We start from the raw sequence: 15,098 nt of genomic DNA on the forward strand, positions 1-15,098 counted from the left end.
TTAAAATATTTACTGATGAAGATCAAAGAGCACAGCCTTCAGTATGGATTACATCTCAATGTAAAGAAAACAAAAATCCTCACCACTGGACCAATAAACATTCTTATTCAACGGAGAAAAGATTGAAGCTGTCAAGGACTTCATTTTTCTTGGATCAACTATCAACACTCATGGAAGCAGCAGTCAAGAAATCAAATGACGTATTGATATTAGGCAAATCTGCACAAGACCTTCTTCAAGTGTTGAAGAGCAAAAATGTCAGCTTGAGGACTAAAGTGTGCCTGACCCAAGCCATGGTATTTTCAATAACGTCATATGCATGTGAAAGCTGGACAGTGAATAAGGAAGACTGTAGAAGAATTGATGCTTTTGAGTTATGATATTGGAGGAGAATATTGAAAGTGTCATGGGCTGCTAAAAGAACCAATAGACCCGTTCTGGAAGAAGTGCAGCTAGAGTGCTCCTTGGAGGCTAAGATGGCCAAGCTTCGTCTCTCATACTTCAGACATATTGTCAGGAGGGACCATTCATTAGAGAAGGACATCTTGTTTGGTAAGGTGGAGGGTCAGAGAAAAAGAGGAAGACCCCCCCGCCCCAATGAGATGGATTAGCCAAGTGGCAGCACTGATGGACTCAAGCGTGGCAACAATAGTGAGGTTGGCCCAGGATTGGGCAGTGTTTCGTTCTGCTGTGCATAAGGTCGCTATAAGTCAGTACCGACTCAGTGGCACCTAACAACAACATCTTTCTTTGAATGCCAAAGAAAAATACTTAGACAATACTCTTGCTGATATAAATATGAAACTCCTCCCCCCCCCCCCACTTAGGGGTTACATACATGTCATAAAATTAGCGAATATGTCTTAAATGTATAGTTCAGTGCATTTTTACATATGTAAACTCACATAACTCTCACCCAGTTGATGTTCTGAAACATTTACAGTATCCTAGAAGGCTTCGTTGTGCCCCCTCCTGGTCAACACCTGCCACCAAAGAGAATTAATATTTGTCTTCTCCCAACTGCTATTATTTTTAACCCAAAACGAGACAGTTTTCACTCAAAAATGTCTTTACAATGAGCAATGTCACTACCGGTATAATTTTCCCTTTACTGTGCGTTAAGCAGTGGGTCGCGCTATGCTGCCCACATGCCTCCTTAGCTACTGGTAAAACTGATGTTCCTACTGGGTTCTCATTAATGTGGATCCGGATTTCTGCTTTGTGATGGAAAAGCTCAGCTGACTGACGACTGCTCTGCAGGCTGATGGAACAGAGGAATCCACACTCAAGAAAGCTGTGTGAGAACTGGGTTTGAATTCTTAAAATATGTGTGAACTTGGGCAAATTACTACTTGTAGGCTGTTTTCTCATGTCAAATGGGAATAAAACAATCTACCTTACAGTAAGGATCAGATGAACAAAGTACATAAAACTCATAATGTAGTGTCTGACGCACAGGAGGTGGCCAGTAAAGAAAACTCCCTACAGTTACCTGTACTGAGGCTAGACAGAGATGCTGTGGCCACAGGTTTCCGCTTCCTCTTAATGTCACGTGAGCACGGTGGTCCCAAGTGTATGTTTGCCTGTCTGCATATACAGGAAAGAAAAAAAAAAGTTTGAACTTTGTAATTTTTACCGTAAGACATTATGTTGAGTCAAGATGAAATCCTTACCCCATCGTAGACATTTACTAACATAAAGTGGGCACCATCTTTTGCTACCAAGTGTCAATACCAGGCTATTCAGAATTAGCATCAATCTTTACCCACAATCCATACCAACTCTAAACTTTTTACCTGATTGCTGAGGAGCAGACATTCAAGGATTTTATTAACCAAGGAAATTAATCAAGGATTAATTTCAATAAATATCTGTATCACTACATGCTGATTTCTAGACAATTATTTTTCATAAAAACTATAAGCACAATTGTTTTAAGCTCACTAATGAAATACCTACTCCCAAGTGGTAATATATTGGAAAGTTTAATGCTTCATGAACGCAGATATTTGCACAGAATTTTAATAGCAAGTTTAACCCTTTTATCACTAGCCGTCTGGACTTTTAATAGTGTCTATATCATAAGGTGGAGTCCTGGTGTGGCGCTGTGGGTTAATGCGCTGGACTGCAAGGTGGGTTTGAGCCACGAGGTCAGCGGTTCAAGCTCACCAGCCGCATCTTGGAAATCCTATACAAGGTCACTATGAGTCAGAACCAACTCAACAGCACTTAACAATAACATATAACAATATGTTATATGTTAACATATAACATAAAACAACAATTAACATATAAGGTACAGGAGCCCCGGTAGCTCAGTACTTAAGTATTCAGCTATTAACTGAAAGGTTGGTGGTTCAAATCCACTAGGCACTCTGCACGAGGATGATTTTGGCCTTGGGAACCCTCTGGGGCACTTCTACTCTGTCTGCGAGTGAGAACAGACTTCTCAGCAACAGATCTGAGCCATTTGGGGTACATCATAAATCAACCAAGTTTGGTTCCTGTGACTTTTTAAAACATTAATTATGTAAATCACAGACTCAAAGGAACAGTTAGTCCAAAGGACTACTGGAACACACAGACCACAGTCTCATGAAACCTAAAAGCAGAACTAGATGGTGCCCAGCTAGACCCCGACCAATCACTCTGATCCAGATCATAAAAGCTCCCAAAAAGGTTGTGGTGTTTGTGGTTTTGTGTTGTCAAGTCAGTTCCGACTCATAGCGACCCTGTACAGGGTTTCCAAGGCTGCAAATCCTTACAGAAGCAGAAAACCTGATATTTCTCCCATGGAGCAGCTGGTAGATTCAAACTGCTGATCTTATGGTTAGCAGCTCAACTCACAACCACTATGGAGAAAACAAATGCAGAACATTCAAGATCATAAAAGAACGCCACCTCGCTGGTCTTTTAGAGACTAAAGACACTCCCGAGACTATGGCACACGTCAAAGCTGGAGGTGAGCCCCCTTCTGGAGGTTACCTTTCAGGCAAGCAATAGGCAGGCCTGTAAGGGAACAATGACACCGTGTGGCACGTGCTCCTCACACCACCACCCACACAAGATCTGCCCACAAACAAGTTCAGAAGGTAGGAAGGGGCAGGAAAGATAGGCAAATGGAAACAGGAAACTCGAGGAAGAAATACAAAGAGTGCTGCTACTTTGAAGGGCCTGCGACTAATGTTAAAAACAATGTGAATGAATTACTGACTGGGAAATTAATGGGTTCTGTAAACTCTCACCCAAACCACAACACTGAAAAAAAAATGTGTACATACATAATGAGCCAAACTGAATCTTCAGTTTAATTTATAAACAAAACACTAAGGAGCTTTATAGCCAGAAAACACAAGAATTCTCTGCAAGATAATAAACTTAACACTGAAAAGGCTAGGAGGCTATTTTAATTTACTACTATCCTCCACATGTAAGTTGGACAGTACAGTGAATAAGAACATAGAAGACTTGATGCATTTGAGTTAAGGTGTTGAGGGAGAATTATGCAACTACCATGGACTGCCAAAAGAACAAACAGATCTGTATTAGAAGAAGTACAGTTAGAGTGCTGCTTGGAAGCCAGGATGGCCAAACTTCGTCTCTCATACTTCAGATATATTGTCAGGAGGAGGAGGGACCAGGACCTGGAGAAGGATATCATGTTGATAAAGCAGAGGGTCAGCAAAAAAAGAAGACCCACCCCCACACCCCAGTGAGATGGATTGGCACAGAGGCAGCAGCAATGGGCTCAAGTGTAGCAACGATTATGAGGTTGGCGCAGGACCGGGCCATGTTTCGATCTGTTATGCATAAGGTCACTATGAACTGGTACTGACTGAACAGCACCTAACAACAACAATCCTCCACTAAACTAGACAAGGCCAACCCTCAATTAAGACCAAAATAAGTCTCACCTCCTTTGCACTAAGCTCTCCATAAACAGTTGAGGCTTTACCTATCACAAATCATTTAAATGGCCAACGCAAACTAGTATACACATACATATCTTGCTTCCCTAATGAAGATCAACCTTCTGAAGAACAGGGACCATATTTACACTTCTTTCAATAATTTCCCAATGACCTACTACCAACCTCAACACAAGGCTAATCCCCAGAATCTAGCTGTTGACTAGGACTACTGTGAATAAATAAAAGTTCGAAATACCAAACAGTCAAAGTATATCACAGATACCTATTTTTTTTTAAATACAGTGAAATTATACAGATGAACTCTTAGACTCAAAATCTTTACACTAGAACTTCAGAGGGCCCCAACTGGGCAACTTCTACAGTTAAATAAAAAACAAAAGACACACACACATACACATTAATTTCTTGAAATGGCATAAACTTAAGAATCAATTCAAGAGAAAGATGAGAATTTTTCACATGCAAAGAATACTCCGATAGACAGAGATGTATATAATATGAAGCCTGTGGTATGGAAAATTCCATCCAGATCACCTTTATTGATCACTCTGCTCCCATGTGGAAAAGAGTTGAACTTTAAGTTAAACTGGAGAGTTAAAATGGAAACTTTCAAGTTAAATTCTTTTCTTGAATTGTAGAAGTCCGACTGGGGTCCTCTGAAAAGGACAATGTGTCCACTCAACAGCTGTGTGCTGCCTTACTGGCAACCAGGTTCTCCTAGGCTGGCTGACGGTCCAGTTTGAAGATGATTAAGTTATGAGTCTACGAGTTCATCTGTGTAATTTCACTCGATTTGGTTTTTAGAACTTTTATACATTCATAATAGTTCTAGTGTCTTTTTGGGTTGTATCCCATGGATAGTTAGTTCTGAAACTCCAATGCAAAATGAGGTGGAAAGTAAGGAAAACAGTTCTTTTTCATACCTTATGTAAAGCACAGGAGTTAAGCCCAAATCAGCATGCTGCTTTAATAAGAAGTAGCAGAGATGGTGGCAGGTCTCCACTCTGAATGGAGAAGTGGTAATTCCCTGAGAAGTCAAAGGCACAGGCAGAAAACAAGCAGCAACAATACCTAACTTTTTTTCTCCTCATCAAAACAGAGAAATGTACAGAATACACTGAACAGCTTCCAACCTTCCACAAATCAGGCACTTGAACACATACAGACCCCAACTCACCGCTCCAGGCCCTGTGATCTAATTCAGCCATGCTGATCCTAAAGTGCTTCAGAAAGAAACCCAAGTCAAACAAAGGCTAACAGCAACATCATTGTTTCTTCTCTCTTAAACACTTAAACTAATCTCTACAATTCACTGAATTAAACTGGTGGCTTCAAACTAATCTATGATATTAGATACCAGAACGGTTGTGTCCTGGGGATATGCTAAAAAAGGTAAGGAGAAAGAGGGGCTAAAAGACGCACCCAGAGTTTCTGAAGATGTCAGTAAATGTTTTCTTTCTTTATCTGGATGCTAGTTACCTGTATGTATATTATCTTTCAACAAAAACTTAATGAAGAAAATGCTCAAGATCAATTTTTATAGTAGGCTGAGTTTTATATGACAAGCAAAATGAAAAATACAAAGCAGAATGTGCCCAAATGGGTATTATGATATTAAATTCTCAGAGTATCAATGTCCTGGTGTGGCGCTGTGGGTTAATTGTGCCAGACTGCAAAGCCATTTGAACTGCAAGGTTGGCGGTTCAAGCTCACCAGCTACTCCTTGGAAACCCTATACAGGGTCGGAACCGACTCGACGGCATTTCACAACAACAAATAAATACTGCCTTTTATTTACACCTCAACCAGCCTTTTCCTAGCTTGATATATGTCAGTAAGATTGTTAAGGAGATATCATTTATATATCTATATCTATATCTATATCGATAGATAGATAGATAGATAAGGAACGATATTATCAGATAAGCAAAGCATTACTTAAAAAGAACAAAGTTGGAGGCCCCTCATTTTTTTATCTCAAAATCTACTAACTACACAGTCACAGTGGTCAAAACAGCCTGGTACAAAGATGGAGGCAGAGATGAGGACATGGAGAGAGACAGCAACTAAGGACTCTAGACTCAGGGAAAGAGAAAGGATGTGTGCTGGCGGATAGAAGGCTGGCTTGCAGAATGTGCCCTTTGGTAATTTAAATTATTATATATTCCTGAGTGTTTTTGTGTACATCACACACATACACTGAAAAAAAAAAAAAAAACACAGAGGGAAAAGAAGCAAATACTGTTAAAAGATGATGCTTGGAGGGGATTGTAGTCATTGCAATGAAACAAAATACAACAGGATGAGTACAAAACCGATGTTCTCCCATGTAAACTACCATTCAATTCACAATAAAAGCTTTAAAAAACACACACAACTTGGTACAACAAAAGTTACACAGATCAAAGGAGAATTGAGAACCTAAAAGTAAATTCATCCACATACAGTCAGCTGATCTTTGACAAAGGGCCCAAACACATTCAATGGGGAAGAGACAGTTTCTTCAACAACGGTGGCTGGCAAAACCAAAAATCCATTTGCAGAAAAATGAAACAAGACCCGTATCTCACACCATATAAAACGAGGATTAAAGATCTAATTGTAAAACTCAGAACTATAAAGATCATCAGTGAAAAACTACAGACAAACTTAGGGGTTCTGATACATGACATAAACACACACCCAACATAACTAAAAACACACTAACAGCAGAAGAAAAAATAGATGACTGAGACCTCCTAAAAATCAGACACTTATATGCATCAAAAGATTTCATCAACAGAGTAAAAAGAGAGCCCCACACACTGGGTAAAAATTTTCTGCAATGACATTATCAGGCAACGGACTAATCGCTAAAATTTACAGAAAACTACACCTCAACAAGAAAAAGACAAAATCCCATATTAATTCACCAAAGAAGACATCAGGCAGCCAACAAACATATAAAGACGTTCGAACAGTCACAATCATTAGCCATTGTTGTTGTTAAGTGCTGTCAAGTTGGTTCTGACACATAACAACCCTGTATAAGGTTTCCCCAGGAGCTTCTGGTGAGCTTGAACCGCCGACTTTGCAGTTCAAACTGCTTTGCAGTCTGCATTAGCGATTGTGGTGGTGGTTAAGTGCTGTCGAGTCAATTCCAACCCATAGCGACCCTGTATAGGGTTTCCAAGGAGCAGCTGGTGATCTTGAACCACCAATTTTGCAGTTCAGTTCAAACAACTTTGCAGTCTGACCCAGTAGCCCCCAGTGCCACTTCAGCATTAACCATTAGAGAGATGCAAATCAAAACAACATTGAGATAGCATCTCACACCAGCAATAACAGCAAAGTTCAAAAAAGCAGAGGAAAATAAATGCTGGTGAGAATGCGTAGAGACTGAGACCCTTTTACATTGCTGGTGGGAATGTAAATGGTTCAACCACTCTGGAAAACAGTATGGTGTTTCCTCGGAAAGTTGGAAATAGAAATAACCTTGATGGCACTTAACAACAACTCTAGCCAGTGAATTACTCTCCCTTCCCTGCCATTCTGGTAACCATCAAAGAATATTTCTTTTAGCATTAAAACCTTTTGAGTTTTACAGTAATGGTCCTTTTGTGATTGACTAATTTCACTCAGCATAATGTCCTCGTGGTTCATCCATATTTTATGAGGTGTTTCACAGATTCATCATTATTCCACGTTGTGTAGTATTCCATTGTGTATATGTACCAAAGTTTGTGTATCCATTCTTCCATTGATGGGCATTTAGACTGTTTCCATCTTTTTGCCATTGTGAATAGTGCTGTAATGAACATGAGTGTGCATGAGTCTGCTCATGGCCTGCCTTGGATTTCCTGTGGCAGTGTATTGAGGAGAGGGAGAGGGATTGCTGGGTCATCTGAGGAAGTGCATTACTGTTTTCACAGTGGTTGCACCATCTTACAGTCACACCAGGAGTGTCCCAGTCTCTCCACACCAGCATTTTGTTGTTTTTGTTCTGAACTTTGCTATAAATGATGGGGTGAGATAATATCTTGTTGTTTTTACTTATATCTTTCTAATCGCTAATGATGAAGAACATTTCTTTATATGTTTGTTGGCTGCCTGATGTCTTCTTTGGTGAATTAATATGGGATTTTGTCTTTTTCTTGTTGAGGTGTAGTTTTCTGTAAATTTTAGCGATTAGTCCGTTGCCTGATAATGTCATTGCAGAAAATTTTTACCCAGTGTGTGGGGCTCTCTTTTTACTCTGTTGATGAAATCTTTTGAACATGCTCCTCAGATCATTTTTATAAGCACCTACCTACGAATTGGGCTGTGAACCTCAAGGTCAGCAGTTGGAAACTACCAGCAGCTCTGCCAGAGAAAGATGAGGCTTTCTGCTCCTGTAAAGATTTACAGCCTTGGAAACCCTATGCAGGGCCACTCGACAGCATTTAACAACAACTTATGCACTAGACTGCAAAGTCGGTTTGATCTGCAAGGTCAGTAGTTCAAGCTCACCAATCACTCCTGGGAAACCCTATACAGGCTCGCTATGTGTCAAAAGTGACTCGGCGGCACTTAACAACAACAACTATGAAATTTAGACTCTGGTGTGGTACTATAGGGTAAGCATTGGACTGCTAACCACAAGGTCAATGGTTCAAACCTACCAGCTGCTCCTTGGAAATCCTATACAGGATTGCTATGAGTTTCAGCCACCTCGACTACACTTAACAACAACAACTATGAAATTCAGAGTCCTAGTTTCGCACAGTAGGATAAGCACTGGACTGCCAGTTTCAAACCTAGCAGTCACTCCCTGGAAACCCTATATTTGGAAACGACGGCACTTAATAACAACAACTGTAAAATTAACTGAACAAAAATAATCTACCCCATTCCCAAAACCAACCTAGTCAATAAAAGGGATCTCTACTCAATGTTTAGCTTGAAGAGTAATAGGTAAAATAAATGCCAATTCAGATGGAAACAGTGTTTCCCAGTACATAAGCAATTAGCCTAGAGAAACGGCGGCTCGACCTCTTGCTTGGTTTCATCTGAGCGGACCCTCAGGGACCACTGAGGGAGTAGGCTTCTGTCATAGCCTGAGTGCCAAGATCAGTACTTCCCCTAAGAGGGTCAACTTCTCTGAGGCAGCATCTGCCAAAAGGAACTTAAGGGGGAAGATAAGCGTTAAAAGCAAGAAATAAACTCTTTGAACATTCTTACTTCAGGGAAAGCCACCAAACTCTTATCCTAAGTGTGAAAGGAGAAGGATGAAGATGAACAACTCCAAGTCTTCAGCACACCACTACGTATAGGCACAGCATTTCCGTCTTGTTTTTACTGCAGGTAACTGAAGGCTTGGGTGAGCTGTGAACACTGCAGTGTGACTTAGGAAACAAGAGGATCACTATGTCCCTGGGGCAAGAATGTACTTTTAGGCAGAAAAAATTACTTTGAGAAATACATGCATGCTTAATAGAGCCAGTGTTGGCAAAAACTAACTGATGTGACAGCTCCAGATACAGAACAAAGATGTGTGGAGTCACTCTTAAGGAGACAAAACTGTCTTCACGTGCCAATGGCAGGCTAATTTAAGGAAGCGTTCACCTTCAAAACTCACTCATTTAAAAACAGCCATCAAAAGATTCATCTTGAAGTGAAATAAGAAGAAAATTTAAGGTAGGAAGGTATTTAAGTTACATTTTCTTAAACACCTACAAATAAGTCATATCAAGAAAAAAAGTACTGATGGTTCTGAGGACCCAAAGGTCATTTAGAACACATATTCCAGTTTTTCTCACTAATTACTATCTATTCACCTCAATTATCTTTAACAAAAATTTATGGAGGCCCACTGCTATGAGTTAGAACCGACGCACTGGCACTAAATAACAACAAACAAAACCATGCATGCGGCACTACGCTGGCTGTGGCAGGCTAGAAACAAGACGATGGAGCCAAGGAACAGTCCACCAGGAGATCACAGCACAGTGAGGAAGGTTACTTCATAAACAATTAATAGACACAAAACACTGAGCTATCCCCAAGGAACAAGTAACGTGGGGAAGAAAATCCAGAGGAACAGAAAGACTTCCTTATAGCCTCTGCCAATGTGATCCTATCTTCAGGGTTACGTGACATTCATCAAACACCCGCTGCTGCTGTATGCTGTTAAGCCAGTTCCAACTCACAGAGACCCTATAGGGTTTGTTGCTGTTAGGTGCCATCGAGTCGGTACCTTTGCAAGGGTATACATTTTTATAGGAGCAGAAAGCCTCATCTTCCTCGTGAAGAACGGCTTGTGGACCTTTTGGTTAGCAGTCAGTCCAACCTGTGACCCACTCCGCTACCAGAGCTCCATCAAACACCCAGTATGGGAAATATTTTAGGACTTACACATGGAGTCCTGGTGGTACTGTAGGATAAGCACTGGACTGTTAACCACAGGTTATACAGAGTCGCTATGAGTTGGACCCAATTTGGTAGCGTAGTGGTTACGAATCGGGCTGCGAACCTTAAGGTCAGCGGTTCGAAACTACCAGCCGCTCCGCGGGAGAAAGATGAGGCTTTCTACTCCCGTAAAGATTAACACCCTCGGAAACCCTGTACAGGGTCGCTATGGGTCGGACCCGACTCGATGGCACTTAACAACAACAACCCTTAACACTAGCACCACATGAGTAAGGACCCAAGCCTGTGACCATAGAAGCAGCTAGGACAGGAAAATCATATCACAATTCTCACAGGAAACAGAGGAGGTTTACGTAGTTCAAAGACCAAACCCAAGCCTACTACTGTCGAGTTGAGACAGAATCACAGCAACCCTACAGGATAGAAAACTGACCCATCGAGGTCTTCTGTAAACCTTTATGGAAGCAGATTGCTACATCTTTCTTCTGCAGAGCAGCTGGTAGTTTTGAACCTTATGGTTGGCAACTGAGCACTTTAATCACTGCCCTACCAGGGCTCCCTATAGTTGGAAGAAGCCCTGATCATTCTAATGGTTTTCCCTCAGCAGTCTATAACCAATTGGTCACTAAGTGCACCTGAATTCTGTGTCAGTTACCGGCTGGGCCAGGGCAGGCATATCCTGAAGCTGTTTCACGCCATCCACAGGAGCAGAACCATTTCACATGAGTTGGAAAAATGGCATCCAAGAGTGGAGAAACAGATAGAGAAAACAGTTTCTCTACTTGAGATGAAAGCTGCTATAATCACGGCCATTCAACAAAGAACTCAAGATTCAAGAACTATGTAGTGGAGAATGGGACCTTCTAATAAGATTAGGTCGTTCATGGCTAAGAGTAGAGCAATGACCTCAAGGTCAGCTGTTGGAAACTACCAGACATTCAGTGGGAGAAAGATGAGGCTTTCTGTTCCTATAAAGATTTACAGCCTCAGAAATCCTATGCAGGGTCGCTATGAGTCGGAACCAACTTTATGGCACATAACCACCTACTACCAATAAAATTAAGGAGCTCTGGTAGTGGTAGCATAGTGGTTACGAATCAGGCTGCTAACCACAGCACACTACCACCACCACCACCACCACCACCAATGAGATTAGGTAAGGATAAGCAAAGGACTGTGAACCACAAAATCGGTGGTTTGAGTCCATCAGCTGCTCCCCGGGAGAAAGATGAGGCTTTTGGCTCCTGTAAAGATATACCGCCTTGAAAACTCAATACTCGGTTGCTAACAGAACCAAACCGACTCGACGGCACTTAACAACAACAACAACAACAACAGTAAGATTGGGCGGCTATATGAACAATATTAAGGAGCCCTGGTGGTGTGGTGGGTTAAGCACTGGGTTGCTAACTGCAGAGTCAGCAATTCAAACCCAGCAGACGCCAAGAAAAATGAGGCTGTCTGCTTCCATAAAGATCACTGTTTGGGGAACTCTAAGGAGCAGCTGCACTCCCTCCAGGGGAGTGGCTGAGGTAGTGGCTCCAGGGCAGCGGCTCTGAATGGACCATATTGAAGCAGAAGCAGAGTTCCTCACACAAGCCTAAACTAAGGCCCTGAAGAGCTAAGGGCTGCCTAAGCTCCCAGCTTCCCTAACACACACTGGCTAATTGTGCCCCCAGCCCTGGGGTCAAACCTGAGGCTGTTTACAATGGCTCCAAAGGTCAACATTCACAGCAAGAACAGTCTCCTCCTTGTTCTTTGAAACACCTTGTCAAGTGGCATAGCAGCTGGGCACCCAACTCTGATATGCAGATCATTACATTTGTGAACACATAAAATGCACCGCAGTGATCTCAGCCTATCACACTGCCAGTCTCTAATGGGCAGAAGAGCTCTCTTGTTCACCCAAACCCTGTGCAACTGCCTCCCAGTTCATTTGGGACCATTTAACGCAAGAATCTGGAATACATCTCATTAGCAAATGACTCTGAATGCTAACTCGTAAGTTTTTAAGACTGCAATTATCCTGTGGGTAGATTAAGAGCAAAAATAGTATTAGTCACCAGTAGGTGAAACATTTCCATACATGGTTTCATTTAGATCACTATTAGTCCAATAAGAAAGAACTGATGTTTCCGTTTTAGAGATGAGAAAACTGAGGTCTGAGGAAGTCATTTGCCCAAGTCAAGATTCTCACCTGAGTATATCTCGCTCTAAAAATCATGCACATTGAAGGAGCCCTGGTAATGTAGTGGACTATATGAGCCGCTAGCCACAAGGTCAGTAGTTCAAATCTACCAGTCACTCTTTGGGAGAAACATGAGGCTTTCTGCTCCCATACACACATACAGCCTTGGAAACCTTATACAGGGTCACTATGAATTGGAAACAACTCCACCACCACCACCATTAACACCAATTTGATACTGCCTATGCCAACATCTCATAAACTATGAAGAAAATATGAAAAAGCTGTGAAACTTGGCATTCATTCACTCATTCAGAAATAATATTTGTACACCACGTTGTCCTTACTGGAGTTGGAAATAAGATTTTTCAAAAGAAAAATAGCTTATTTACAAAGGAATCTGACCTACTATGTAAAAAGAAGCTATCAAACGAACACCTGCACTTCCGGTTTGCCAGACAGCCAGACAGCCCAGGTGAGGGAGGCTCCAGGTTCAGGGGAGGGTAATTAACAAAAACAAACCTTCCTGTGGCGAACCCACACCATTACACTTGTCCTGGCTTCAATGACTGGATGATCAGAGCTCAACCAGAAATAAAAAGAAGAGGGAAAAAAAAAGTATTCTCATACAATTTGATGAACTTGACCTACACCTATGGAAGCAGTAGCTCAAAAGAGGGAATAAATCCTTACAGTAAGAATCATTCCTACCCCCTCCACACAGAGTAGACAGGGATGGGCAACTTGGACATTGGCTACCCAAAATGGGGGGTGGGGGGCTACAAAGGCAAGAAGTGACTGGCTGACAAGCTTTCAATGGGGAACCTAGATCCAGAGGGCCTGGAGGAAGGTAGAATCTCCAGTGAGTAGCACTTAATCTGACTAGGCGGGGCTGATGCAATGAAATGCAGATGGGTCTCTTGTGATACAACAGTGAATAATTGTTATCAGGACTGATGGTGAGGATTGGAAATATAAAGGTAGATGTTTTATAGCAAGGAGGGGAGTGATTAACTTTTCAGTCTAGGAGCGGAGGTCCCTAGGAACATCAAGGTAGAGGAGCAGAGAGCAGGACCCTACCCAGAGAAGCAGTGATGCCTGAAACGAAGCCAGAGATGATGAAGTGGAGCTATGGAGCAGCTGGACACTTTAGATCCAGAGAGGGAGAGCGACTATGTGCTGAAGACCTGGGGGGCACGGGGGAAGGATTGCATGGAGGGGATTGTAACCATGACAATGAGACAATATATGATAGAATGAATGTAAAACTAATGTTCTCCCATGTAAACTATCACATAATTCACAATAAAACATTTAATTTTAAAAAACAACAAACAAACAAAAAAACACTTGCTACTTCAGAACTGAAAGATAGGTGGAAATGGTGATACACTAGCAAGTCACCTTCCCAAAGAGAGGAAAGGTCACCGAAGCTGGATAAACTCAAAAGTGCCACACGACACTAAAAAGCTAACCTGACGACTTTCGCAGCATACAGGGCTGCCACCATTGATCTGTTCTAGTTGATGGTTTTCTAACATAGTGAGAGTAAGAAAAGCTATCCTTCATAATCCAAAAGCTCTCATGAGGAAAACTGCCTACAGGGCTGATCTTACTAGTTTTGTGACTGTGCCTTTGCCAACAATACCACAGCCTCTACCAGAATACCAATCACACCATCAGCTATTTGAGCAGAAACAACTATTAACTCCAACACCAAGTATTTCTACTTTAAAAGCAACACACCAGTGGTAGCAACCAAGACAACCAAACGAAAATAGCTGGTTTATGAATTTTATCCATACACCCAACTATGTACATATCCACCCAACAGTCCTCCTCCATTTGTTAATAACCCACTATGTGCTGGACACTACCCAAGACACTCTTTCCCTGAAGCTGGCTCTGCAAGGATACGAGAAGTACCGAGTTCTACCTCCCATAAGAAATCATGTACCCAATGCCAAAATGCAGGGATCTTACCTACTATTAAATGGGACGCGTTTACAGGCAAATTACAGAGCCCCAGTCAAAGCACCGTATGTACTCAGGGCAACAGTTCGTAACCCCGCTGCTTATTAGCATCACCTGGGGAGCATTCCCATCATGCCAACACCTGGGCCCTGTCCCAGATCAATTAAATCAGAATCTCGGGCAAACTGACATTTTTAAAGCTTTACAGATGATTCCAAAGAGCAGCCAGGGTTGCAAATCACCAGTCTTGAGTATTTCCAGAGTGACATTTCTACAAACCTCTTAATCTGCAAATCTATTGTTGCTGTTGTTGTTAAGAGTCAATGAGTTGGTTCCCGAGTTCCAGCAACCCTGAATACGGTTTCAGAGGATAAAAATCTTCATGGGAGAAGAAAGCCTCATCTTTCTCCTGTGGAACTGCTAATGGGTTTGAACTGCTGCTCTTGTGGTTAGCAGTCCAGTGTTTATCCTAGAATGCCAGCAAGACACTCCATATATATGTACTGATGGTGCTGGAAGTGCTGTCGAGTCAGTTCAGTGTATTGTTAAGTGCTGTGGAGTTGGTTCCAACTCATAGGGATCCTGTAGAGGGTTTCCAAGAAGTGGCTGGTAGATTT

General features: G+C 41.9%; 1 protein-coding gene across 1 annotated transcript in view; it reads right to left on the reverse strand.

Annotated features, from left to right (window-relative positions):
• The window catches only part of GPATCH2L (G patch domain containing 2-like), an 89,877-nt gene that overhangs the window by 15,326 nt on the left and 59,453 nt on the right, over positions 1 to 15,098 (reverse strand). Inside the window, exon 8 of the mRNA XM_006864782.1 lies at positions 1,493 to 1,587. Within this exon, the coding sequence (XP_006864844.1) occupies positions 1,493 to 1,587 (95 nt within the window). The remainder of the gene's footprint in view (positions 1 to 1,492; positions 1,588 to 15,098) is intronic.

The sequence above is a fragment of the Chrysochloris asiatica genome, unplaced genomic scaffold, assembly GCF_000296735.1.
Source record: "Chrysochloris asiatica unplaced genomic scaffold, ChrAsi1.0 scaffold00070, whole genome shotgun sequence".
Lineage (NCBI taxonomy): Eukaryota > Metazoa > Chordata > Mammalia > Afrosoricida > Chrysochloridae > Chrysochloris > Chrysochloris asiatica.